The 25,309-nt window shown below is 35.8% G+C and overlaps 2 protein-coding genes and 1 pseudogene across 2 annotated transcripts; all 3 read right to left on the bottom strand.

Moving 5' to 3' along the window:
- LOC127803497 (probable cytosolic oligopeptidase A) lies at positions 1-9,303 on the bottom strand. Its single transcript, XM_052339749.1, has 17 exons — positions 8,905-9,303; positions 8,656-8,823; positions 7,950-8,073; positions 6,498-6,574; positions 6,145-6,288; positions 5,809-6,039; positions 5,652-5,742; positions 5,009-5,130; positions 4,442-4,549; positions 4,048-4,293; positions 3,003-3,148; positions 2,374-2,491; positions 1,259-1,418; positions 1,080-1,111; positions 742-807; positions 447-518; positions 1-238 (listed from the first exon to the last, which is right to left on the bottom strand). The coding sequence occupies exons 1-17, from the start codon at positions 9,286-9,288 to the stop codon at positions 152-154; spliced, it is 2,376 nt and encodes a 791-aa protein (XP_052195709.1). The 5' UTR covers positions 9,289-9,303; the 3' UTR covers positions 1-151.
- A 2,874-nt stretch (positions 9,304-12,177) lies between these two features.
- On the bottom strand, positions 12,178-16,594 carry LOC127803718 (serine hydroxymethyltransferase, mitochondrial-like). The gene is made up of 10 exons (XM_052340154.1): positions 16,474-16,594; positions 15,250-15,342; positions 14,626-14,718; positions 14,314-14,511; positions 14,089-14,193; positions 13,350-13,415; positions 13,135-13,212; positions 12,776-12,887; positions 12,587-12,697; positions 12,178-12,326 (listed from the first exon to the last, which is right to left on the bottom strand). Exons 1-10 carry the CDS (start codon positions 16,519-16,521, stop codon positions 12,178-12,180), a joined length of 1,053 nt encoding a protein of 350 aa, XP_052196114.1. The 5' UTR covers positions 16,522-16,594.
- Positions 16,595-16,813: 219 nt separating this feature from the next.
- LOC127803717 (serine hydroxymethyltransferase 1, mitochondrial-like) lies at positions 16,814-21,054 on the bottom strand (annotated as a pseudogene).
- Between the last annotated feature and the right edge of the window lie 4,255 nt (positions 21,055-25,309).

Raw genomic sequence — 25,309 nt, 5'->3', positions numbered from 1 at the left:
TTTTGAAATTACTTCAATATTACTTCAATATTGTAACAACATAAAATCAGCACTAAAGATCTAAGAGGGAAAAAGATGTAATTAAGAATGAAAGCTTCCAAATCTCCTTTTGGGGGCTAATTTACTAGCTAGAGATTCATAATTTCTCATTTCAAGCAGAAGCTGAGACCGACAGCAAGCCATTGTGCCTGAGCAGTGCCTCCGGAGAAGGTTCACGGCCTCGGAATTCCACGAACACCTGAGTAGTAAGTAAACCACACAAAGTTAATAACAATTGGCTAAGCCAACAAATGAAAGATTTAAAGAACGAAAAGATAAAAGACACAACTGACGTTTGAAATGTTGAGAATTAAATCACAGAGACACTACTAGTAAAGAGATCGAGCAAACATAAAAAGACTTCTTGGAAAAATATGCTTGTTAAGCCATTGCGTATTGCGTCTAACCTCTAATGGTGCCTTTCCACCTCCCAGAGCAAGTATAGTTTCCCGGAACCTTTGCCCTGTTTGTTTGACAGCCTGTTGCAAGCACATTGAGCTTTCCTTAGATATGAGTGATCATACCGCCAGCAACCATATGTATGAAAATGTGTTATCGTATCACAAAAAAAGTAGATTCTTTTTTAAGATTTTTTTATTATTATTATTAAAATGGGGCTCCTGACAGCAATACAATCCATTTGAGATGAATTTATGTAAGTGCATAACCAGCACCACTTTCGACCAGTCTTTGCCACCATACCTTCTCATCGTTTAATCCAGCATCCTCAAATGCGGAGAAAGCATCTGCAGACAACACCTCAGCCCACTGCAAAATTTAAATATTTGTTATCAAAAACTGTCGTGTGCTAAAAGCCCCTACTAATATGTATATTCATTAGCCCTAATTAAGAGCACAACATGTTGCAATTTCTAGCAAAGTGATAATCATAAACCAGGTACAGGTTTGATAATGAATCTCACAATACATTAGATACAAACCAGTGTTAACGAGTGAACATATAGCATGAAATAGAAGCAAAAAAATAAAAAATATATGCCACTATCCACTTGAGAAAGCAAAACGCCTGAAACAAGTACCTTATAACTGTAGTATCCAGCGGCATATCCACCTGACAAAGGTATCCACATTCCAGAGAAACAATGAATTATAAATAATAGAAAGAACAGAGAAATATTATAAGCAGCTTTCATCTAAACAATTATCTATGGCGCTGAGATGAAATTAAAAAAAAAAAAAAAACATAGGAATAGCATACCTGCAAATATATGGCTAAAACTGCAAAGAAACCTGTCCTCTGGCAATGGAGGGATTACTTGTGTTCTTTTACTAACCCTCTGATCAACATCATAGATCGATTCTGATCCACCAGGAATATATTTGGTATGCAACTCCAGATCAAGACAGGCAAATCTCAACTATAAAAGAAAATAAAATGACAAGAAATTATAACTTCTACCATGCATCCAGAATCTGTTGAATATCAAGTCACTAGCTGGAAATACTCATAATTTACCAATCAAAGCATATCACTTATGACAATGTAACATCACACAATTAAAATTGAATAAGACAGCTCAACAGACATCTGGACACATATTTTAGATGAACAACCATGTGAATCAATGAAATCATAACTTCTCACATTTTCAACTGTCACTTGATTCAGCATGCATAATATGGTCTTTGGGGTGATGAGTATAATACACTTGACATCTGACCTCATTTACAATATTTTCTTCTTTTTTCTTTCAAATGATAATTAAAGCTCACAAGCCACTGGATTATACTTTACATACAACTAAATCCAGTAAGGCAGATATAGGGACCACCATCATGCATCATATACATGAAAGAAGCAATCTATTTACAAATTCTTACAAAATGCAAAGTGCAATATCACATAGTAAAAACCTTATTTTAAATTCAGAATTTAATAGATCACAGTGCAGTTTCGGATCAAAGATACCAGTAGTAAAACCAAACAATTAAAACCTCCCAAATTGAGCTCCGCTCTCAATAAGTTCATACCATTGCTTCAGCAGAAATCTTGAAATGTACCTAATGACGTTTTGCTTCAGGACAATGAAACAAAAAGATTCCTATTGAAGATTAGAGCTGGTTTGGTTATGGTCTTCATGGTTTCCCCTTCTTTACTTCTACATTTTTTTGGATCCATTAAAGAAATCCTGAAAACATTTTAGTTTTCATAAAATTTTCACTTTCGTATGATAGTTACTTTTGGGACCAAAGAAAACATCTTTTTACAATTTCCTTTCAAGAACAAGTTCACTAAAGCCATTCTTTCTAACATAAAATTGAAAACAGAACGATAATGCAGAAGGAGATAGAAAAGTAACATGCTGGACATACCTGACGAAGACTTAGGGAGCCTGCACGATAAGTTCGAGCTGCAAGGAGCTTCTGATATATGTCTTCAGGGAGACTCTCCCCAGTTTCATAATGCTTTGCTATGCCCATCAAAGTATCCCTAGAGTACTTGGTAAAGAAATGTTAATCACAAATAATGCACCACATGGTTATGACACCATACTTCTAAGAATTGAATATGAGGCACACATTTCTACACCACAGGAGTTAAATGTTCAGATCTTGATAATGCATAATTACAGGTTAACAAATAGCATGCAAAAGTAAGCAACCAGGGGCCAGTTTCCGGCCCTCAACAGAGATGGGATTTCAGTAAAAACAAAAAATATGAGCTTCAAACACACAAGCATTGGACCCTTAAGGTAGTGCTTTTAGCATTAACAAATTTTATGAAAAATTCGAAGCAAAAGATGAGGCAATAGATTAAACCAAAATCCTTAATACAACTAAGGATTATGAAATCATTCCCAAAAAATCATGGATGAATAGAATCTTCCTTTACCACTTTGTTTGTTGTCAAAGCAATTAGCTAAATGTTAATACTTAATACAAGCAATGGAAAAGGACAGCAACACTAATATTTTAGTGATATGGCAGAGAAGAAACATTACCTATGATAACACCAATTTTCCATGAATTGAGAGGGAAGTTCGACGGCGTCCCACTCTATTCCTCGAATACCAGCAACTAGACCCTCATCTTGCTTTGTCAGCATATGCTGAAGAGCATGACCAAACTCATGGAAGACCGTCTCAACCTGAAAATAGCATTCAGCAATTTACAACTCAATAAACAACAAATTGCAACATAATGCAAAGAAGGAAGCAGATTTCAAGATCTTATTCATATTAGAGAAGAGATGTATTACCCTTGCAAGAATCCTAGTAGGTAATTACAGATTATTCTATAATATTTATCTTTTGTTCTTTTTCAATAGCCAGTGGATCATTCCAGATGGAGGTCCCTCGTTTAACTCCAGTAAAAGCATTTTCTTTAGGTTGTTTGTAATATACATATTATCTCAACTGTAGAAATTAGGCAGGAAAACTGTTATTTTAATGTAAAACCACTTGAGTATATCTCAGAGCCACATGGCAAGACCTTGGAAAGGATTTGAAACACAGGTTGACAAGTAGGTTGATTTGTGAAGGTTCAAGGATTACAATTAGAAGCTTTTTCAAGGATGCAATCCATTTCAAAACAAACACAATTGCATCATTTTGGATGATAAGGAAAATTAATGATTAAAAAATATCAGACATTTATAGTTACTTCCACTATAGTCAATAGAATCTGGAAGCCCAAGCAAAATCATGTGGTCCATACCCATTTAAATCCATGCCTAATCACGTGAAGTTCATTCAATTATAAATATCCCGGACCTATTACTTTGACTTTTATTTAGCTTGTTCTAACAACCGCAATACAGCAAAACCAAATACAGCCTCTCAAGATGGAAATTTCTTTAGGCCAACATAGAACACAAACTCCATAAACTTCACATCATCCTGATTGTGCAATCAAGATGTTTGGACAAACAGGAGCTAGAAAGCTAAATATCAAGTTGCAAGCTAGACATAATATTCTTCGTCCACTTTGACCCAAGGGCAAAGCAAATTTTTTATGACTTGCAGAGCGAGAAACAACCATTCTTACCTCACGGAAAGTCATAAGACTTGGTTTGTCACCAACTGGTGGCATTTGATTGCAGACCATGTGAGCAACAGGTAACCTAGGAGAGGCACCATCTCGGGAAAATACACGACTCCGAGCAACAACCTCATCCATCCACGCACCACCTCGTTTTTCAGATGGACGAGAATATGGGTCAAAATAGAAGTATGCAATTGGATTGACTGAAGAATCATTGACACGGTAGAACTTCACATCCTTGTTCCAAACCTAGAAAAAGATCGTATTGTAAAATTCAAAAACAAAACCCAATTCTGTATTAAAACCAGCACCACAAAAGATAAAGAAAAAATAGGAGATATTTCTTATTCTCATTGTTATTCTTCTTTTTTTGACAAATTAAAATTGAAAAGATTACCGGAGCTGAACCATCAGCAGGTTCAATTTGAATCCCAAACAGCATCTTTGCAAGGTTGAAAAGGCCATCCAAAACTTTAGGCAATGAGAAATATGGGCGTAACTCTTCCTATATAGCATAAAACAGAAGTAATAAATTCATCCATGCAGAACTTCTAGGTCAACATGCAATGGAAGGTGAAAATAGCACATATTATCAGAGACCTTAAGCAGGTGAAGGAAAATTTGCAAACCCATTAATAGATTTTACCAAGACCAGTTAATAGCTTCTGCTTCATGTATGCAAAATAAGTAAGACAAAAGGTTCTTTATAAGGAAAAGAAGTCCACAAAAGAAAACTAAAAGGGTGGGCAAACCATGAACAAGAAAAAAATTACAATGAGAGCTCATCCTAACAGGATCAAACTCAAGTCTTTAAAGGAATTGCTATGGATTCTTATTTAAACTTTAAAGCCAGCCCCAGGCTGGATAGAGGAGGTGAGTTGCATTCGGTAGCTGACAACCAGCATAAAACCTGTCGGATCAAGCAACAAGCATGGGTGTTTGTGGGGAGGGGAGAGGAACTAACCTCGTTTATTTCATATTTTGACTCACGAAGCCTCTCACTCCAGAAGGTGATATCCCAATGGCTCAAATCATTAGCTTCGGGGGCACCTTGGGTTTCGCAAAACTGTTTGAGGTCTTCCATGTCTAACAAAAGGTAAAACACTTGAGTCTACAATGAAATTAGAGATTTTATGTGGAAAATAATTGCATCAGGAAAGAAATGAATAGTTACATTAAAAACAAAAAAAGAAAGCTCTTCAAGAAAAGTAGACAATGAAGCTTCGAATTTCCTTGAGAATATTAGGAAAACATCAAGCAGATAAAGTAAGACAAGCTGACTTCTCAAGTTTATAATCCCACAAGTACCTAAACTAAATGATTGCACCCTAAACCCTAAAAAACAAATGCCAGTTTCTTCAGAGCTTCATCATGACAGGCAAGGTGATGCAACTATGAATGAACCAACGAAACTTTATACAGCTGTTTCTAAATGTTTAATGTGTAACGTGAAATTTGATTATAAATACCTGATTAGCCAGTGGAGAAACTGAAATCATACTAGGAAATACAATTTAATGCTTCTGAGATGCATATAACTCACTCATTACTCATTAGATTATATTTAAAACAAAGGAATTTATCATGCAATTGTACCCAACAAATACCTTTGACAGCAGCACTCCAAGAGGCACTCCGAAGCTTTTCTAGGAGCTCTTGTGCTTTATCTACAGTTGCCATTTTGGTAGCCATGCTTACCTGATGACACCATGGTAAGCTTATTGACGAGAAGCATAATTTCAGAGAGAGAGAGAGAGAGAATACCTCAGCATGGTTATTGTAGCCTAGAAGCTTAGCCTTCTCCAACCGTAGCGATAAAATTTGGTCAATAATTGCAGTATTGTCTAGTTCTCCACTAGAAGCACGCATTACAAAAGCACGATAGATTTCCTCGCGCAGAGATCGATTTCGAGCATGTTGCATCACAGACATGTAACTTGGAGCATCCAAAGTGATCACCCATGGACCATTTTCAGCTGTAGCATTTTCATGGCCCTGAAGTAGTTGACTGACATGCATTAAGTCACCATGGACAACGGGAAAGCCAAATGAACCGCAATAGTAAATGAAGTATGAACATCAGAAATTAATGTAAAAGACCTTGGACACAGCTGTTTGTGCAGCCAATCCTAGAGCAGTGGCTGGAAGTCCTTCGATCTCCTTCTTATCCACAATTAATTTCTCAAACTTCTTTGTGGCATCCAAAACATTTTCCTCAAATTTTTGAGATAGCCTTGCAAGCTCCTGCAAGTCAGCTAATGGTCAAACACAAGCAATTAACAACCTAGAACAAAGCGGGCAACAACATATCAAGTCTTGATCTCACTATGTAGGGTTGGCTACATGAATTCTAGCTCACAACTATTTCTATCTGTGATGGTATCTTCAGAAGAAGAAATTAATAATTTTGATATTTTATCCTAGTAACAAAGAAAGCAATACACCTGCCATACCTGTTGAATTTTGTTAAATTGGTCTCTTTTATCATCTTCAAGAGACACACCATTAAGAACTGCTTCCTTTATTTGAGCTGCATAGTCACACAAATTCTTCAGATGTCGAACTCAAGCTCAACCATCACAAAGCAGTTTAGGCACAAACCTTGCGTATCAAACTCAGGCATTCAACAAAATGTTTGCATAGTGGTTAAAGTAATATAATGATGCACAATACATATAATGGATGTAGCATCTTTTGCAACTTTTCAAAACAAGAACTAGCTCCAGGAAGCTATTACTTTCAAAAGTATGTCATAACCTTATATGTTAATATAAATTGCCCATGACAAATATTTCTAATCCAAAAATTCTGAAACATAGAAGTGCACAAATTTCAACATAGCAGCAAATAACCAAGGAAAATCCATTTTGGATGAAGCACATGTAGATTCCCATTATAAAGTAAAGAATAAAACTAAAAGCATATGTGAAGGATCACACGAGAAAGAGGAAAGGAGAGCCTTGCCTATCCAGGCAGTGGCCATGTCTCCTTGCTTTTATCGCATCATAGTTAGAGAAAATGGGTAAGTAAAAGTAGCCAAAGATCTTCAACTAGCCTCTAGGTAACATAACATTCACGCAACAAGATAATTCCATGGGTAAGGCATTTCTTCCATGTTGGGGTTATGGATCTAAGCCCTTCTATGAACATCTTTTACTTTCAGCAACTCAAAAAATGTAGCTAGAAGAAAACTTTAGGCTATATTACCTCATCTATATACTCGAGGGATACTGCAAAACCTCTCTTTGGTAGTTTCCACAACATTAATGGAAAAGAAAACAGGGTATGAAAACAAGAACCACTTTAATTTCTCAACTTGGACCATGTACAAGCTCCAGTCATGTATCTTAGCAATTGCCCATGGTTCCAGTAGAACCAACAACACAAGATGCAATAAGACATAAAATCAAACCAAACATGGTACAAATATGACAAATGAAATTGGTGAGTGATCATACACACCAACACCAAAATAGACCCAACTCATCTTATGGATATGGTATAACTAGCCATTGGGTAGCGATCAAGCAAGATTAGAATAAACAAAAAAAACAACAGAAAGGCAATCATAGTTTTACTACATAAACAGTTTAATGGTGTATAAAGAAAAAATTAAAGTTTAAACCTATAGGAACAATATCTAATAGTTATTAATGAATAAAGGTACGAGACCACCACTGTAACCATACAAAAATTAAATAAATAAACAAATTGAAGTCATGGTTACTGGAAATAAAGAAGTTTGCAGAAGGAAAGGGAAACCACAAATTACGTGGATAAACAGTTTTATAATATACAAAATGTCAAGACATTTAAGCCCGTGGCAAGAATGTTTTATTAGTTTCTATGACAAGAAGAATAGACCTCCACTATGAAGACTAAAAGTTCAGAGTAAGAAAACTTACATTCCACTATACGTTTACCAGCATCACTCAGTGATTCCCACTCAGAAGATTCTCTGATAGCTTTAAATGCACTGTAAAGTGGCTTGCTCTGCCCCAACTTAAGCTCAAACTCAACTTTCTCTGGCTGCCAAAACAAAAAACTCTAAAACTACAACCACCAAAAGGGTAGGAGAGTAACAATGCATATGTTTTATTTCCTAATTTCCAGATTAAAATGCACTTCTACTAACACAAAAACCTGAAAATAAAATGTATAACATCAGATGATGTATGGAAATGAATAAACCGATTTATGGACTAAATGAGAATCAATTAGAACCATCAAATTTGGATGACTAGGGGTACCAAAAGTTGATTTGAACAATTGACTGATAACAAGTATATATGAATGTACCTACGGGCTAAATTCAGTCATTAGCACAGCTCTACGTCCAATCATAGCTCTAAACACCGACTCGCGAAATATGTAAATTGGTACACCTTTATGTAGCCCATGGTGTACACCCTTTATGTAGCCCATGGTGTACACAAAGGTGTACCAATAGCATTTTTCAATGAATATACCTAATTCAATCGTGGACTGAGGAGCCCACAAAATTGAGTTGACCAGCATAGCTTTACGACCAATTATCCATCTAAAAGTTCAAAGTTGAACTCCACAATACGTGGCCTAGTTGCTTGTATAAATTGAGATGGTCAATGGTACCTGAACTTCCTCGATAGCGGAACGGAGTTCGGCAGTGTCCTTAACAGACTTCAGATGATTAACGGCGCCCCAGACCACGGCCAGGCGATCGATGATCTTCTCCAGGGGCTCGACCAGCTTCGGCCACGTCGGCTCCACCGCCTTCTCCAGTTCAACCAGTTCACTCTCCTGCAAGAAAAACGAAACAAAGCCAAACTCGTCACCAAGCACCGCGAAATCCGCCAAACAATGAAACGTCCGAACACTCACTAGTTTCTTCAGCAAGTCGCGAATCCCGGGGCGAACGTGCTCCGCTGCGATGGCGTCGAAGGGCGGAAAATCGAAATCCTTGAGGAGAGGATTGGCGTCGGGGGGGGAGGACATCTTGGGGCAATCGGAGACGGAGAAGGAGCGGCGGATTAGGGTTTGGAGGCGGAGGCAGCGGGGGAAGGAAGAGGACCAGAGGGGGCAGGGGCGGGATTTGGGGTGAAGAATGCGGGGGTGAGAGGGGCGTCGCAATGGGCAGAGGGGTTGGAGAGGGTAGTGGACGTGGATGTGGATGGAGCGAGCGAGGGAAATGCGGGACGCCATGACCACTACTAGTAGTAATATAATGCGGTCGGCTCCAATTAGATGAGGATGGTTCATTCTCATTCTGTTGTTTGGCACACAGTCGCTTGATTTTTATGTTTCTTCCAGCCAATTAATCTTTTGCGTGACACATTGCCAGGAATTTTTATGTTTCTTCCAGACAATCATAAAGGGTATTCTAAGAGCTCCAATTCAAAAATTCTAAAACCTAAAATTAAATTTTTATATTTCCAGCCAATGCTTTTTTATACTTCGAGCAAATGAATTTTTTTGAATTATTATGCATTCTTCTATTTTTGGTTTAATTGAGGGAATAATACATTCAAGTTAAAAGTATTCAATGAAATATATAAATTTTATATACAAATAACATTTTTAGTATAAAAACATTACAATTTTTATCCAATCAACGTCTCCCACGAGCATGGTAAATTTAATTACCATTCATTTGGCACATGACCTTTTATAAAAATTGTAATTAGTTTTTTAATATATTTTAATATTATAATTTTTTATTAAAAAGTCAATTAAACATGTCAAAAGTGACATGTTGTCTATCGTTTTTTTATCCTTGCCCTAAGATTGATCAATGTAATTATAATGGAGAATTATGTCGTGAGCATCTAACTCTTTTGATATATCTATTTGAAGTAATATTTTATATTACAAATATTTTTAAAAAAAAAGTATACTCTTTGTATGAGAATTTAAGAAAAAAATTGATGCATACAAAGTCTATTAACATAATTAATGATCACTCATATAAGTTCTTAATAACAACAATAATAATTTTTTATTATAATTACACTATATTTTAATCTACCTTCTATTAAGTCAAACCTAATCTTAATCAATTAGGGAAGTGACTTTCATTGAAAAAAAAATTATAACATGATCATCATCAACTCATATAATTTATATTGATTATTAGAGAAAGAGAAACAATTATTAGTAATCATTAGAGTTCATTGTTCCAAAAAACCTAGGCTAATATGCATGTACACTTCCCATGTACATGGAACACAACTTTGGACCAGATGTTATAAGCTAAAGCTTTAGTTTACATCTCATCATGTTACCCACAATTTTCATCATCTTCTTTCACCAACTCATAAAATCATATACTTTATTTTTTGTGCCTGCATGACCATGAATTTATAAAAGAAATTGAAGTAATTAGCACAAGAGGGAAAACAATGGATTAAGAGTAAGAATTGATAGATTTACAATTACCAAATGTAATAGAAAATCTAAAAAGTAGTATATTCTCAACTTACATGACTCACAAATATTTGTTAATACATGACAACTGCTAAAATGAAAAACTAGAATGCTCCATGGTAAATTTGAATGGCCACACTCATTCCAAACACATCAAATGCTGTAGTCAGAATTTTCTACCCAAATTTCATCTAAATTACTCTTGGAATCCCCTATATGATTGTGGTTATTTCTTATTGTTTTTAGAGTTTATTTATTATACAACCAACTATAGGTTCCCTTTATAACGTTTGGCTAAACTTGAAGTCTATGTGAGGTACGAGAAAATGACAAAGATTACATTATCAAGTGACCAACTAGATAAACATTTAATGCCTAAGTTTCTTATAAAGACCATGTCTATGTTCAGTCATGACTATAATATGTATTGTATTACAGTGCTGGTAATGCATAGAGTAACTCATAATTGGTGAAATGGTCTATAACGATGATTTTGAAAACAATTTTTTTTCCTTTTTTGATAAGTGAAAACAAAACTTTTTGAAGTTTAACCAAAACAAATCTAGCATGACAACCTTCAACAAAGGGACATCCCAATAAACGATGCTCCTAACTAAAAAGTGATTACCTGGTGCTGAGGATTGGTGTTCTCTTTGTGTTTTAATTTTGAGTTTTGAATTTTGAATTTATTTTAAGTTTTGTGTTTTGAGTGTCTGTTTTAAATTTTTTTAAAACGCATTCTTTTTGCTATTCTGAAAAACTGTTTCTTAAAATAGAAAACTAGAAAATACGTTTACTTCGAAATTTTGAGAAAATTTATTTTAGAATATTTTATTTGATAAATCTGATTGAAAGTTATAAATATTTATTAATAAATTATAAATTTAATTCAAAAAATTTAAAATATAACATAATAATCTAAACATATATAATATATTAAAATTATAAATCATATTTAAAATTATGATCTAACAGTCTGTTTTGAAATTATAAATTATTTTTCACATTAATTTTGAGATTTAAATTGCTCATAACATAAATATTAAAAATAATAATAAATCATAAAATAACAAAATGTTGATTTATTCAAAATTTTAAAAATATAATTAAAATAAAAAATTGAGAGTGGAGATAGGGCTATGGCGGAGGAAGAAATCGCTGAAGAAAAAAGGAAGAAATTGAAAGGCAGGAGGCGATGGCGGCAAGCGATGGCGGATCTGGGCATGGCGGTTATGGCGGATCTGTGCATGGTGAGCGGCGGTGATGGCAGATCTAGAAGAGGAACGGCGCAGGTGAACGACAAAACGCGACGAATCTGGAAGGGATAACGACTTGCAGCGGCGGCATAGGCGAACGACGTAGGCTGCGGTGGCGGGCGCTGCGATGGCCGACAAGGAAGAGATGGCGTTTGGAAGGGAAGAGGCGGCGACGGAGAAGATGATTGGGGCAGTCGCAGTGTTTTGGGTGAGGCGAGAGAGAGAGAGAGAGAACGAGACTGGAGGGTTGCTGGGGGTGGGTGGGGGGGCGGGGGGGACCGTTTCCGTGTTTTGTGTTTTTGATAAGTTTCCACTGAAAACACCCAAAACAACAAATGTTATTTTGGGTTTCCTTTACAAATTTTTTCTTTGTTTTTGAAAATGCGTTTTTGAAAATAACAAAGAAAACACGTTTTTAGTGTTTTGAAAAACTGAAAACTCAAAACAGGTTGAAAATAGCAAAGAGAACTGCCCCTTAGATTTTGTATTTCATTGTTTCTTTCTCAAATCCAATTGTTGGGAATTGTTTTGCATACTCCTCAACATCATGTCGGAGCTTTGCAATCTCAGACTGAACAGGAGCACTGGACAGCATTGTTGCCAAAAAATCTTTCAACTTTGTTCCTGCATCATGAAAAACAGTAGAAAGCGACGAGTTAGCACACCCAAGCACTCTACTACGCAAGCACTTAAAACATAAAAATGACTGATCAAAAAGCTCTAGAATATATGAACAAACTGATAATTAAAACTCAACCAATGGGAATAAGAAGCCTCTTAATTCCATTGGACTCCCAAAGAGGATGAAATATAGCAAAAGCAGCATACTGCTACATGTAAATGGACGTTAACAATCAGAACCAAGATATGGACAATGTACAAACCTGCTGTTTCTTCCTCTATCTTCACAGCCAACTTTACAGCAGCATCAAAGAAGTCAGCAACTTTAGCAAAATCCTCTTCAATGAATCCTCTGGAAGTGAGAGCAGGGGTTCCTGAAGCACGAGAATTTATCAACCTTGTTAGTTGAAAATATCAGTGAGGTACAATTTGATCAAGTTGGATCCCCGTACCCATCCTGATGCCACCAGGAACCATGGCAGAAACATCTCCAGGGACTGTGTTTTTGTTGGCTGCAATGTGAACAGCTTCCAACACCTTTTCAACTCTGGAACCATCAATACCCTGTGGGGGAGAAAAAAAGAAGAAAAATTCCAATTAGTAGGTGTCATGTCCTATTATTTTCGGATAAATTAACAACAATAAACCAAAAGAACAAAGCATGTGTCCCGAGCATTTTATGAGAATGTTGAAAGCATCGAGATCAATTAATGGAGAAACAGTAGTACCAGTGTTGGACAATTTTCCAAACCGTACTTTTAATTATTAAATTATCCTAACCACTGAAAGATTGAATATATATTCTCTTTACCTTGTTTTTCAAATTCACCAAAACTAGGTGGTTCTCAGTCCCACCAGAAACAAGCTCGTAACCCCTCTGAGCCAAAGTCTGCAAAATTGGAATTCCAGTTAGACTTTTTTCTACAATGATGATGGACCGCCACCTTGCTCAAAACTTCAGAAGCAAGAGGATGAGAGAAAGTTCCATGAAAATCTGCTTTAGATTGTTCTGATTGGGCCATATACCTCTGCAAACTTTGAGCAATTACTTAGAACTTGCTCTTGATAGGCTCTGTATTCTGGAGTTGTAGCCTGCATTTTACAAGAAGAAGGGAACACAAACGCAGAGGCTTAGAAATTAACTTTCTATCAAATGGGGCTAGGAGGCCTGAGCAAATTTAAATTACCATGCCCTATTGGTATAAGATAATTCCCCAAAGGAGCCCCATAAGGCAAACATAACAACTTCTGTTGGGCTATAAGTCTTGAAGTTGCATCCAAATGTACAGTTACCAGTGGCAAGTGGTGGCCTTGCCCATTCTTGAGGCCATGGGTTTGATTCACAGCCCCCCTCCCCAAGGTTTGACAATTAGATGCACAAAAAATTGGAATTTACCAATTTGTACTTTTTATCTTGAATATTAGACTGTTAGCTAGTATATTTTAATCACACTCTGTTCATACTGAAGATTTTTCTCTGATCCTGTCAGAGAACAATAATTTATGTTGAATCATGTTACAGATAACCAAAGAGTTTTCAGGCTAATATTAATTTACATGATATCACTATGAAGTGTTACATATAAAGTTAAGTCATCTGAGGATGGATAAGAGGCTAAAACTGTAAAATACTGATTTGAGTATTTTGACACCATTTTGGACCCAACATTTTTTCTGACCTTGATAAAGGTTCATCTCTACCACTGGGCCAAAAGCAAGATATGTTCCAAAATTTTAAATAAATACTGCAGTACAGGTTCAGCACCTGCTTCAGTGCAACTGCTAACCCAGCAATTGTGTGATTGTGAGGACCACCCTGAAGTCCAGGAAAGACAGCCTGGTTGATTCTGTCTTCATAGTCATAAAACACCTTCAAGGAGCAGTATAGAATTTAGTATTCATTTTATTTCAGACCATAGAATTACTTGTAATTTTGTGGATGCACAAAGCAAGAGTAGGCGATTGCAATGTTTTTTCAAACAAGTGTCACCTCTTTGCCTTGTTTATTTATCTCCTTCACCCCTTTCCTGAAGAAAATCATGGCACCACGTGGCCCACGAAGTGACTTGTGGGTTGTGGTTGTCACTACATCAGCATAGTCAAATGGAGAAGGGATGACACCAGCTGCAACCAACCCACTGATGTGTGCCATGTCCGCCAACATAATAGCTTTTTGCTTGTCGCAGACCTGTTGAATGCAACACAAGTGTAAGATTGAAACTTTTACAGAATTAACTGGACAAGTTAAGCCATAATGCCTGCATGTTAACTTAAATAACATAGTTAAATCTAATGGATTTACCTTGCGAATGCGTTCGTAATCATAGAGGTGTGCATAAGCACTAGCACCAGCAACTATTAGTTTTGGCCTGAAAAGTGTGGCATTTTTCTCCAGCTGTCATTAAAGTTTTCATGGTCAGACAAGCTTATGTCTAATTAACAAGTAGAGGATACACAAATTTTCCAAATGCTTAAAGTAGTAAACATGCATGATTGGAACTGGCTTCTCTATAACTGATTACAACCTGTCAGATGAAGATACAAAGTGTTACAAAAGGTTTTCAGAGGAAGTGGCTTTAATCCTTTCCTGACAATTATAATAATTTATGCATTGTTTCTTATACAAAATGCACATTCAAGACAACACATACATAAGTAGTGAGTCTGGCCTGTAAGAGGTTGATTGATGAAAAGGTGTATAAATGACAAGCCAATGAGTAGCAAAACAATGCAGGCAAATTCAATTATGATGGCTATATCTTAATTCAACTAAGAAAAGAAACATATTGGGTTTGCTTAAATTTGATGTCAAGTTTTTTTTTTTTTTCTGTAAATATTTTTTATGTCAAGTTACAGGCACAGCAATTGCAAAAGATGAAAAGAATATGACCATTGAGGTGGAAAAAAGAAGATATAAGATAGCAACCTGATCATAGTCAATGTAGCCAGTGCTTTTGTTTAGGCGGTATGGCATTGTCTCAAAGAATATTGAAACTGCAGATATCTTCTTTGTGTCAGTCTGCTCAATATAGAAAATGGAGAAAATAAGAAAAAATTCATATTGTCTAACTAAAATGGAGAAAATGCTAAACTTTACTGTCCCTCAGCCCAACTACAACAAAAACAATCACAAGTCTTAATTTCACTAGATGGGGTTAGATACATGAATTCTAGACCTCCAGCCATCTCTATCCATGACCACATTCTATGTAAAGCCATTATATCATATTTCACGTCTAAGAATATAATAGGTGATCACCACCCCAAAACAGAAAAAAAGAAAAGAAAAGAAGATCATAACCATAAGAAGCAAATTAGCTCATGTCCAAGGATGCTCCTCAAAATCATCATCTGGGCTCAGTTCTGTTTGCATTTATGAAGTCACTCACAACATCAATACCATTCACCTTGTATATAAAACTAAAAATTACAAATATATATTCCAAGAATCATTCAAGAGCAATCCTTTTATTTTACAGGTTATGGAAATACAATGTTTTCAATAACTGTGCTTGGCAAGGCCTAGACATTTAAATAAATCCAATACTTTTTAAAGGCAGTTATTCATGTTTGTATCTTCAAAAGAAGTTGGCACTAGAATATCTGTTTGGTGACACTATCTGTATGCTTTGAATTAGTATAAATCTGTTGAATCGTTCATTCATACATAGCAAAACTATTTTTTGATTGATTTGATCAATTTTCTCAGGACATCAGTTTGCACTAAGAAAATCGCAGGAGACATCTCCCTTTTTTTTATGGTTTGAGCATAATTGGAAACCAGGATACCAAAGACTTTGAAGGTCAACTTGTCCAGCTTTAATCCTATATAAATTTCTGGGAAATAAGAATTGATACAGCACAATTGAAACTCTAATGAAGTACACATATTTTGCAATAGCAGGCAAGTCATCATCCAGTGAAAACTACATAATTTCAATTGAAATGACTTAGAAGACTACCATATGGTCTATTTTACAACCTTTTATGGAAAATGAATCATCATGCACTGATGGCCATTTCATTTCATCAGAACTAACTGCAAACAGAAAAACAAGCCCTGCTAGGGACTTTTAAGGAAAAAGGGTCAATCCAAACCCAAAAACAGGAAGTTATTTAGCAGGAAAAACATAAAGTAAGTTGTCGGCACCTGATAGCCATGTGAAAGATGTCCACCATGAGGGAGATCAAGAGCCATGATTCTTTCATGAGGCTTTAATAATGCAGTATAAACTTGAAAATTAGCCGGAGATCCAGACAGAGATTGCACGTTCACTGCATCAAAAAGGTGTCAATTTTCCTGTTTTTAAGAGTGGACGATGAGGGAGAAAGGAATTTAGCATTACAGTTTCCTTGCTTCCACAAAATATTCAGTATCATTCAGACCATCTACTTCCTAGAGATGCTATGAAGAGAGCCATTGTCATTTCCATCAAGTCAATATAATATTTACTTATTTATTTATTTTTTTGTATTAGCATATGAGGCGTCTACAGGTGGAACCCAAGTTGCCAACAGCTAGCGTAAAATGTCAGATCAAATGAATTAGCATGTGTGGAACTGTATTGTTCTGGAAAAACTAAAAGTGAACACAAGATGCATATGACTGCACAATTTTTAAGCATGTCTAAACATTTCTCTTGAATTTTTTCATGCATATATTGCATACCTCCCCATTTTGCAGGATCCAACCTAAACACTTCCAGAGCACGCTTCTGGCGTAAGGATTCTGCCATGTCAATATAGCTGAATGAAACAAATTTCTATAGTCAATATTATCTTAAAATCAGTATAAATTAGGGAAGTCAAAACCAACTAATAATTGAATTAGCTTTGTGTGTGAGCTACACAAGCCAGTAACAGTTGACATGAATTTATAATTTCTTGAGAAGCAGAAGGAAAAGAAATCATAGGGATCATCATACTCATTTCCTCCATAGTATCTAGCGCCTGGATATCCTTCACTATATTTGTTGGTCATTGCAGACCCAACTGCTCGCATGACAGAAACGGAGGTGAAATTCTCCGAGGGAATTAGTTCAAGTCCCTTCACAAACATAAGATGAATTTCAGGAGAGATCAACTCCAAAAACAAAAATGCATCTTATGGCTGTATGCCAAACTATCTATATTCACTCAATTCAACAAGCAGATCAAGCAGAGAAGATAACAAAAATTTTGAACCCCAGGTTGATCTTTAAACCAGCACCTGCATATCAACTGAACTGAGGTAAATAAACTACTTGCAATGCTATAGCAGACTAAGATTTGACAAGGGAACGGAAAATGAAAAAGAAAATGCTTATAGATTTCAGGGAGACATCTATTCATTTTCTTATAATTTATAACCACACCCAAAAAAAATGCCCAATTTCTTCATCTCTTTGTATGTATTTTCCATTTTCTTTTCTCTCCATGAATCCTAGTTCCGGACATAGATAATTTTCCACGTCCTGGATTAGGACACGCAGAGGAATTTAACTTATTTGTGGTAACTTTGTACTGTCATCCTACAGAAAATAAGGAAAAAACAAAATAAAAAATAGATACCTCCTCCTGCAAACCATAGTTCCACCGAGTATGCTCCGAAAGAAAGTTGCAAGACATATATTGTTTTGCCTAGCTTGAGTTAACTTTCATTTTTTTTTTCCATTTCAGTTAATTCTATTGTCATGATGATGACTTTCTAATCCTCAGGAAAATTATCCTAAAACAGAAAAGAAAAAAATTCACAATTTCGTACTTTTGAATTTCTTGGGCTACTAATTCAGTTAAAAGAAATGAACACGGCAGAAGCATTGCGTTGTATATATCCTAGGCGGTACCTGAGAAAACGTTCCAAAGTACTGTACAATATACACAATGACGACGACGACAACAACAACAATCGAAACAATATCGGATACTTAAAGTTCTTTGGTTTACACAAGCACTTAGAGTGAGAGAGTATAGACCTTCCATTGTCTTGCTTTCTCGAGCTCGATAATGTCAGCAATCTCAGGATCGACAACCTCAAGCGGAGCATTCAATTACTTTGGCCACTGCAAGGTCAAAAGTTTGGACGGTGAAGATTGACACCGTAAACATGAAAATGAGATTCAAACAAATCAAGAATTTGCAAGAGGAAGTGAGGCACAAAACTCAAACACTTAATAGGCTTAACTTGTAACACTACGCCTTATACGGAATTAATATATATTAGGATTTTTCTTAAATATAAATTGACAATAAATTCTCAACATAACTTTTATTTAATAACACTCTGAAACGTAGTAAAGAAATGATACAATTTAAATATAAGCGAAAATATGATCAGAAGCTGCATGAAACCTCGAAAACATAAATTGGGATCATCAACATTATTTACTCAACACATTTATTTAAAATCTAAATAATACAGCCGAATGAAACATATGGTCTAGTGCCATATAGGACCCATAAAATTTCTGTCGCGATCAAGCCTTGATCACCTCATTGCCCTTACGGACGCTTGCCTCGCCCGGAATGTGGAATACTCTAGGGACATAGTTCAATATTAAAAGATGAAATCTTCTAAATGAGGGTTAGACAAGCATGAATGAATAAGTAATACATGGACATTTATAAGCAGATACCCTTAGTGTAACTTTTCTAGCCTACCAGCCCGGCACGGAACCCTAGGCAAAATCCTGAACCTCTGCAGAATAACCCTAACGTTGTTCCATCAATTACCCTCAGAGAATTACGACTACACTTTTAGAGTGACATCTCAACCCCATGCATGAGTTTCAATATGATGATAATATCATGCCATGCGAGTATCATAACTTTCCATGCAACAGTGTATGAACAAATATGGCGAAATTGATCATAACATATGTAATATCATGCATAGAAAGGTAATCATATCGAATATGGGTTATGGGGACAAAACCACTCATCTTCACAATTATCGGGATACATCGAAAAGCGTGCAACTACCTCGATTTGCGTGCCAACTTTGAAATTCTCACCAAATGTTTCACCTCAAGTCTAAAAACACCCTAGACAATATATTTATTCAAATAATCAATAAACATTATTTTCCCTCTATTTTCTTCAATTTTTCTCTATTTTTCTTCAATTTTTCTTTACTAATATTCCAAAATAAATACATAGACCTATTTTTCTCCAAATATTTTTACACGGAAAATCATCAAATAATTTTCTAAACATTTAAAAAAAACATTCAGAAAAATACAAAGCTGCTCGTGCCCGCACGCTTCGGCGTGTGGTGGGGCGTGTGAGACTTGGGCGTGAAGCTCACGTGCCAGTCATCTTCTCAGGGCACGGCTTGCGGGGAAATCTCGAATTTTATACCATGACGAAGCCTAGTCCAAATCGATCCCAAAGGTATCTGAATTAGCTTGAAAGGAAGTCTGGAAACCGGCCAACTTAAAGCTCAAAGATCTAGCCAGCGGACTGCTTAGGGTTCCGACGAAACTTTGATTCTCCTTCGTTTCTGCTCCATTGCTCACCAAATTCTTTAAAAATGCTCTCTAGCTTATGGGCAACAAAAGCCTTCTATCTTTGTTTCTCAATTCATTCGAAAAATGGCTTTGATTTGAGCTTCAATTTCTTAAAAATTTTGGCCATCATTGAGCTCTATTTATAGGCGATGTTGAAGCTTCAAATGGCCTTGGCTTCCTTGCCCATTGCCTTAAGAGTTCTCACCGCCCCTAGATCGACCGAAAAACATCAAGGATTGCCTGCAAAAGCTAGTTGCAGGGTGCGATTTTTCGGCCAGCTTTCTTGGCCGATTTTCTCGAAATTCCGGCCATTCCGATGGCCTTTGCCGACTCATCATCACTCTTTGGCCCTCCCTGACCATTGCCCATGCAACCCCAAAATTTTTTGACGATTCCTCGTGGCTTGGTCGAATTCCATGGCCAAGGTTTTTATTGTTTTGCACTTTGGCCCAAACTATTTTGGTTTTCTCAATTTGCCCCTCTTTCTCATAACCCTTGGACTTTCCTTAATTGCTATTGAGTCCCTCAAGTTCAAATCTTTCAGTTTCTTTTTGAAACTTTTTGAAAAAATGACATTTTGACCCATTCAGGTAATTTCAAAAAATTACACTTAGAATCGTTTCTTCGCTTTGACCCTAACCCTAATCGTTTCTTCCTGAAACCACTAAAGGGTTATTCTTTATGAAAAATCGAAACCCCCTCAAGCTTCCGTTGACTTTCCGGAAGTCTTCTTTAAAGATTCGATTTTTGCAACCTAACTGGCAACTACATTTTTGTTGTACCAAAAATTATTTTCGATTCGATTTCTTTTGGTCTTAAAATTCTTGTCTCGATATGCTCATTAAAGGTGTTCATTTTTCCTTAAACATTTAAGCTTTAGGGTTCTTCCTTCAACTGATTCGATAAATTTTTTGGGCTTTTCAAATACCTATTTTCTCCAAATTTTCATTTTACCTTTAAAATAACAACCCACAGTTATTGGGTATTAGATAACTGAGACGCGAGATTTCTCCTTTTCGTACACGGCTTCGTCGGTCAAAGACGACTGCGAAACAAACCCCAAATAACATCAAATTCATCAAGAAACAGGGATTTTAGGAAGGGAAGCATTGCAAGACAGAATTGTTTCATGGTTTCAAGAAAAAGAAAATGGCAACCATGCAATAGAGGGAGCCGCCATTGCCATTATTGAGAATGCGCCGAATTGGCTTGTCCAGTGAAGAAGTGAGCCCGCGAAGTGCCATTGCCACTGCCATGAGTGTGTGTGTGTGTGTGTGGGTGTCTGGCTTTCCTTCGTGCGCTCTGTTTCTTTGGTGTTTCTTTGTTCGGTTTTGGTTGAGCTTTTGGTGGCTTGAAGTTTTTTTATTTTTATTTTGTTTTCGAATTATTGAACTTTATCCACTTAAATTAAATACTTTCACGTTTCTTCTTTCCGTTTTCACTAATTTTTTTATGTGATCTTTCACTAACAAATAATATTTATTATAAAAATTAATAATCTATAATATTATAGAATTTTGTCCACAAAGTATTTTTAAAAATATTATATATATATATATTACTTAAAAAATGAAAATTTAACATTCTAACAAGATTTGAACCTGATAGTATCTAATTTATAAAATGTGACCTAATTAATTTTTATTTAAATTTATTTTAATTTTTACACATGCATAATGTGTTTTACTTATTTGATATAACATAATTGTAATACTTTTAAAATATAAAAAAATTAAAATTTATTAAGTAAAAAAATTAAATACAATTAAGAATTCATTGTCCTATCTAGTTAATATTTATCCAATTTTAAGAAATTCATACGAATTTTCAACTCAATCATTATAAAATGAATAATTTACGAGTAAATTTTATTTAAAAACATGATATGAACTTGAATTTTTATTTTATTTTTGAAGGGTAAACTATAACGTTAATAATGTATTAGGGTTTTTATAATTGAAGGGTAATGTATTTAATTTTAAAAATATTTTTTTTATAAAAATTGCAAAAAAAATTATGTACGACAACCTTATTGTATCAATTTCTAAAGTTGATGCCATTCTTTTTTTTTTTTTCCCCTTTTCTTAGCAACGGCTATAAATGAATGGCCCACCACATCACAAAAATCCCATTTTTGTGCAAAATTACCAATAAGAATCGACGAGGCTAGAGAGGCTCTTGGAGGCCCTGTGTTTGCATGAAAATTATATAAAAATTCATCTCTATCCAAACTTTCACATTTCTGATCACAAAGGATCATTCATTTGATTGATTGAGATGTGTTTGATTTAGGGTCCTGAATTATTTGTTGAAATGAAGTTGGTGACCTGTTTTTTCTTCTATTTTAACTTTTTTAAGTCTTATTTTTATCAAATTATAATTAAAATTAAAATCATTGCAACATATCTTTATAAAAAATATGATTTTAACAATTTTAAAACACCAAACGCTATTAGAAAGGGGCCGCAGTTTTGGTGGGTTAGGCTGGCGGAAGGGAAAAGCTTTGGTTGTACCAACCTGTTATGGATTTTCTAGTCATTTGATTTCATTCAACTCTCTGTTATACTTAATAGAATTATTTGTTCCAGTTACTGTAATTAACTATCTAGCTAGCTGCCACAACCACCACCAACCAAGGTTCTTATTTTATAAGTTAGAAATTTGTAAGTTAGAAATTTGTTATATATATGTACATATGAATCAAATGCAGCTAGCTAGCATATATATGCCTCTGCACCTAATGAGGCCTCACCTACAAAGACAATAACGCATTGATTACTGAGGAGAACATGCACCACCGTAACACGGCCCCCACGGCATTACTACTCTACAGTTCTATTCTATAAAAGAGCCAGACAAGGCATCTTCTTCTTCTCGTCCTATATATTTTTGTTTTGAATGAAACCCTAGCTAGCGATCATCAAAGCCTAGAGGTAGAGGTATTCATCTTTGGGCATATGGCGACTGATGTGAGCAGTCACCGGCAGTCATCCTACTCTTCCGGTTTCGAGTCGTCGTGCGTCCCTATGCTGGAAGATTACTGCCGAATTCAGCTTCCTGCCGGAAACAAAAGCCGGAGGAGATGGATGAAGGTGATCAAGCGGATAGTGAGAGAGAGCAAAAGCATTTATGGATCTAGACCTTCGAGGTTTCAGTACGATGCCATCAGCTACTCTCAGAACTTCGACGATGGAAGCCAGCCAGCCTGCCACAAGGACAAATGCATGAAGATTTCGTAAGCAAGCTTAATCCATCGTGAAATGTACATGACTTTGTAAGCTTCCCATCGTATCGTGTCGTGGTTCTCAACGATTTAGATGTTCTGATTGTTGGGAAAACTATTTAATTGTTAATTCAAAACAATAATATTATGCTTATCGAACTAACTCTTAATTTCATGCATTGATGCATTTGATTAATTCTACACTTAATTAATGTCATTGTATTATACCCGCTAAAGTATTAATAAGTTATGGTTAAAACTATAAATGTTAAAAAATAGTGTCACGCATTACCATTTTGATTTTTAAGTGTCTATATTGGTTATTAATGATCAGTTGGTCTTAAAAGAACGATTTTAAGATAATGATTTTTTTTTTTTCACATTTGTTTTAGGCATTTTGTTATTACCTTTTAATTTATTTTTAATGTTAATTTGTTCTAATTAGTGAGAAATCTTTTAATATTCTTGTTTATGTCGAGCCCAATTATGACATAAACAAATAACACACTAAAAATCATGAATTTTGTTCACATTAGAGTCATGTTATACAAACGTGCCACAATATTTTGTTAATAAATAGTAGATAATTAGCTTTGAAATCTTTGAATGTTTTTATCACATAATCTAGGTAAAATATATCAAATTATAATAATCCATATAAAACGTGGTGTGTGGAAATTTTGTGATTATATGTTGTTTAATTTTTTAATATATTATTAATTTGTGATACTTATAAATTGTGAAATTATTATATTCTTTGTGTCAAGCAAGATAAAATTTGATCGAAATTGACAAAATTAGAGAGGGGGCATGGCCCCTAGCTCCTTACATACTCGAGTCGGGCAAATCCGACGCACTCAACTGAACAAATCTCTATAAATTGACCGTAAATACAGAGAAGAGGGTCGGCCAGTCACAATAACAAAACTAGAGGACAAAAGTAAACAAGGGCAAAGTGTAGGTACCTAAACGTAATTATTCTTTAAAATATCTACACTTTTCAACGTTCTAACTTTCCCTCGTTTCTCTCCTTGGAAATGTGACGACGGGCTAATCACACACATCTTATTCTCTGCCTCTCTCTGTAGGCGAGAGTCCTAAATCTATTCATCTCCAATACGATGCAAATGGTGCCTTACGTACATTTTATCACTGTTCTCATCCCTTTGTGAATGCGCAATCTCGAATTGTTTGATTGTCTTCAAGTCGGTTCTCTTATTATATGTCTGAATCTAGATTGATTGTCCGACAACAATGAATTGTTTTTTAACCAAGGAAAGTTTGAGCGTCCGATTAGGAAAGCGTGAACACGAAAGCATTACAGATTTGGGTTTCTTTGCGTTTCTACTTGTTGATACACATTTTTATAACACTCCCGTAATAAGAAGGTTTGGGACAACTTTACTTTGATGGGCTTACGTGAATTTCACAGGGAGGTCACCCATCCTTGGATTTCCCCAGATCAAACATGTTTAACCTTGGAGTTCTTTGTTTATATTCAGTCCAAAAGATATTCAGTTGATATTGTTTCATTCCTTATTTATCTTCAATACTACTTTTTTCTCTGAGCTCTTGGGGTATTACACACATTGTGTCATCATTATTGGGCCCACAGCTACAGGCCAACTCTTAGCTCTCGCCCTTCAATAACTAGGAGTCCCATCGCACTTATGAGCCCCTCAATGGTTGCTTTCTGGGCAACCGATGTGGGACGAACCTAGTGCATCCACACCACCCCTAGCAGGTATGGTGGGGCTCTATCGGCCCTTCCCTTATTGGGGGTTGTAGAGACCATTAGGGGGAATTCCCATAGACGGCGTCAAATGTTAACACACATTTTTGTAATACCCCCGCATCGAGCAATAAGAAGGTCCAGAACAACTTTACCCTTATGAGTCTACGCGAACTTCTTAGGGGGGTCACCCATCATTGGGCTTCCCCAGGTCAAACACGCTTAACCCTAAAGTTCTTTGCCTACATTCAGTTTAAAAGGTATCTAGTTGGTGTTGTTTTCTTCCTTACTTATTTTTGATGTATACTACCATTTCTCTGGACTCTTGGGGTATTACACATATCGTGTCATTATCATGGAGTCTACAGCTATGGATCAACTCTTAGCTCTCACCCTTCAACGGCCAAGAGCCACATCGCACTTATGAATCTCTCAATGGTTGCCCTCTGCGCAACTAATGTGGGACGAACCCGATGCATCCACACCATCCCCTTATAAAAAAGAATATTTCAAGAAGATGCCGAGGCTTTGAACGAACGAAAAA

The sequence above is a fragment of the Diospyros lotus genome, chromosome 6 (genome assembly GCF_014633365.1).
Source record: "Diospyros lotus cultivar Yz01 chromosome 6, ASM1463336v1, whole genome shotgun sequence".
Classification (NCBI taxonomy): Eukaryota; Viridiplantae; Streptophyta; class Magnoliopsida; order Ericales; family Ebenaceae; genus Diospyros; species Diospyros lotus.
Note: the sequence above shows the minus strand (reverse complement) of the source record. Positions and strands in the feature narration are given on the sequence as shown.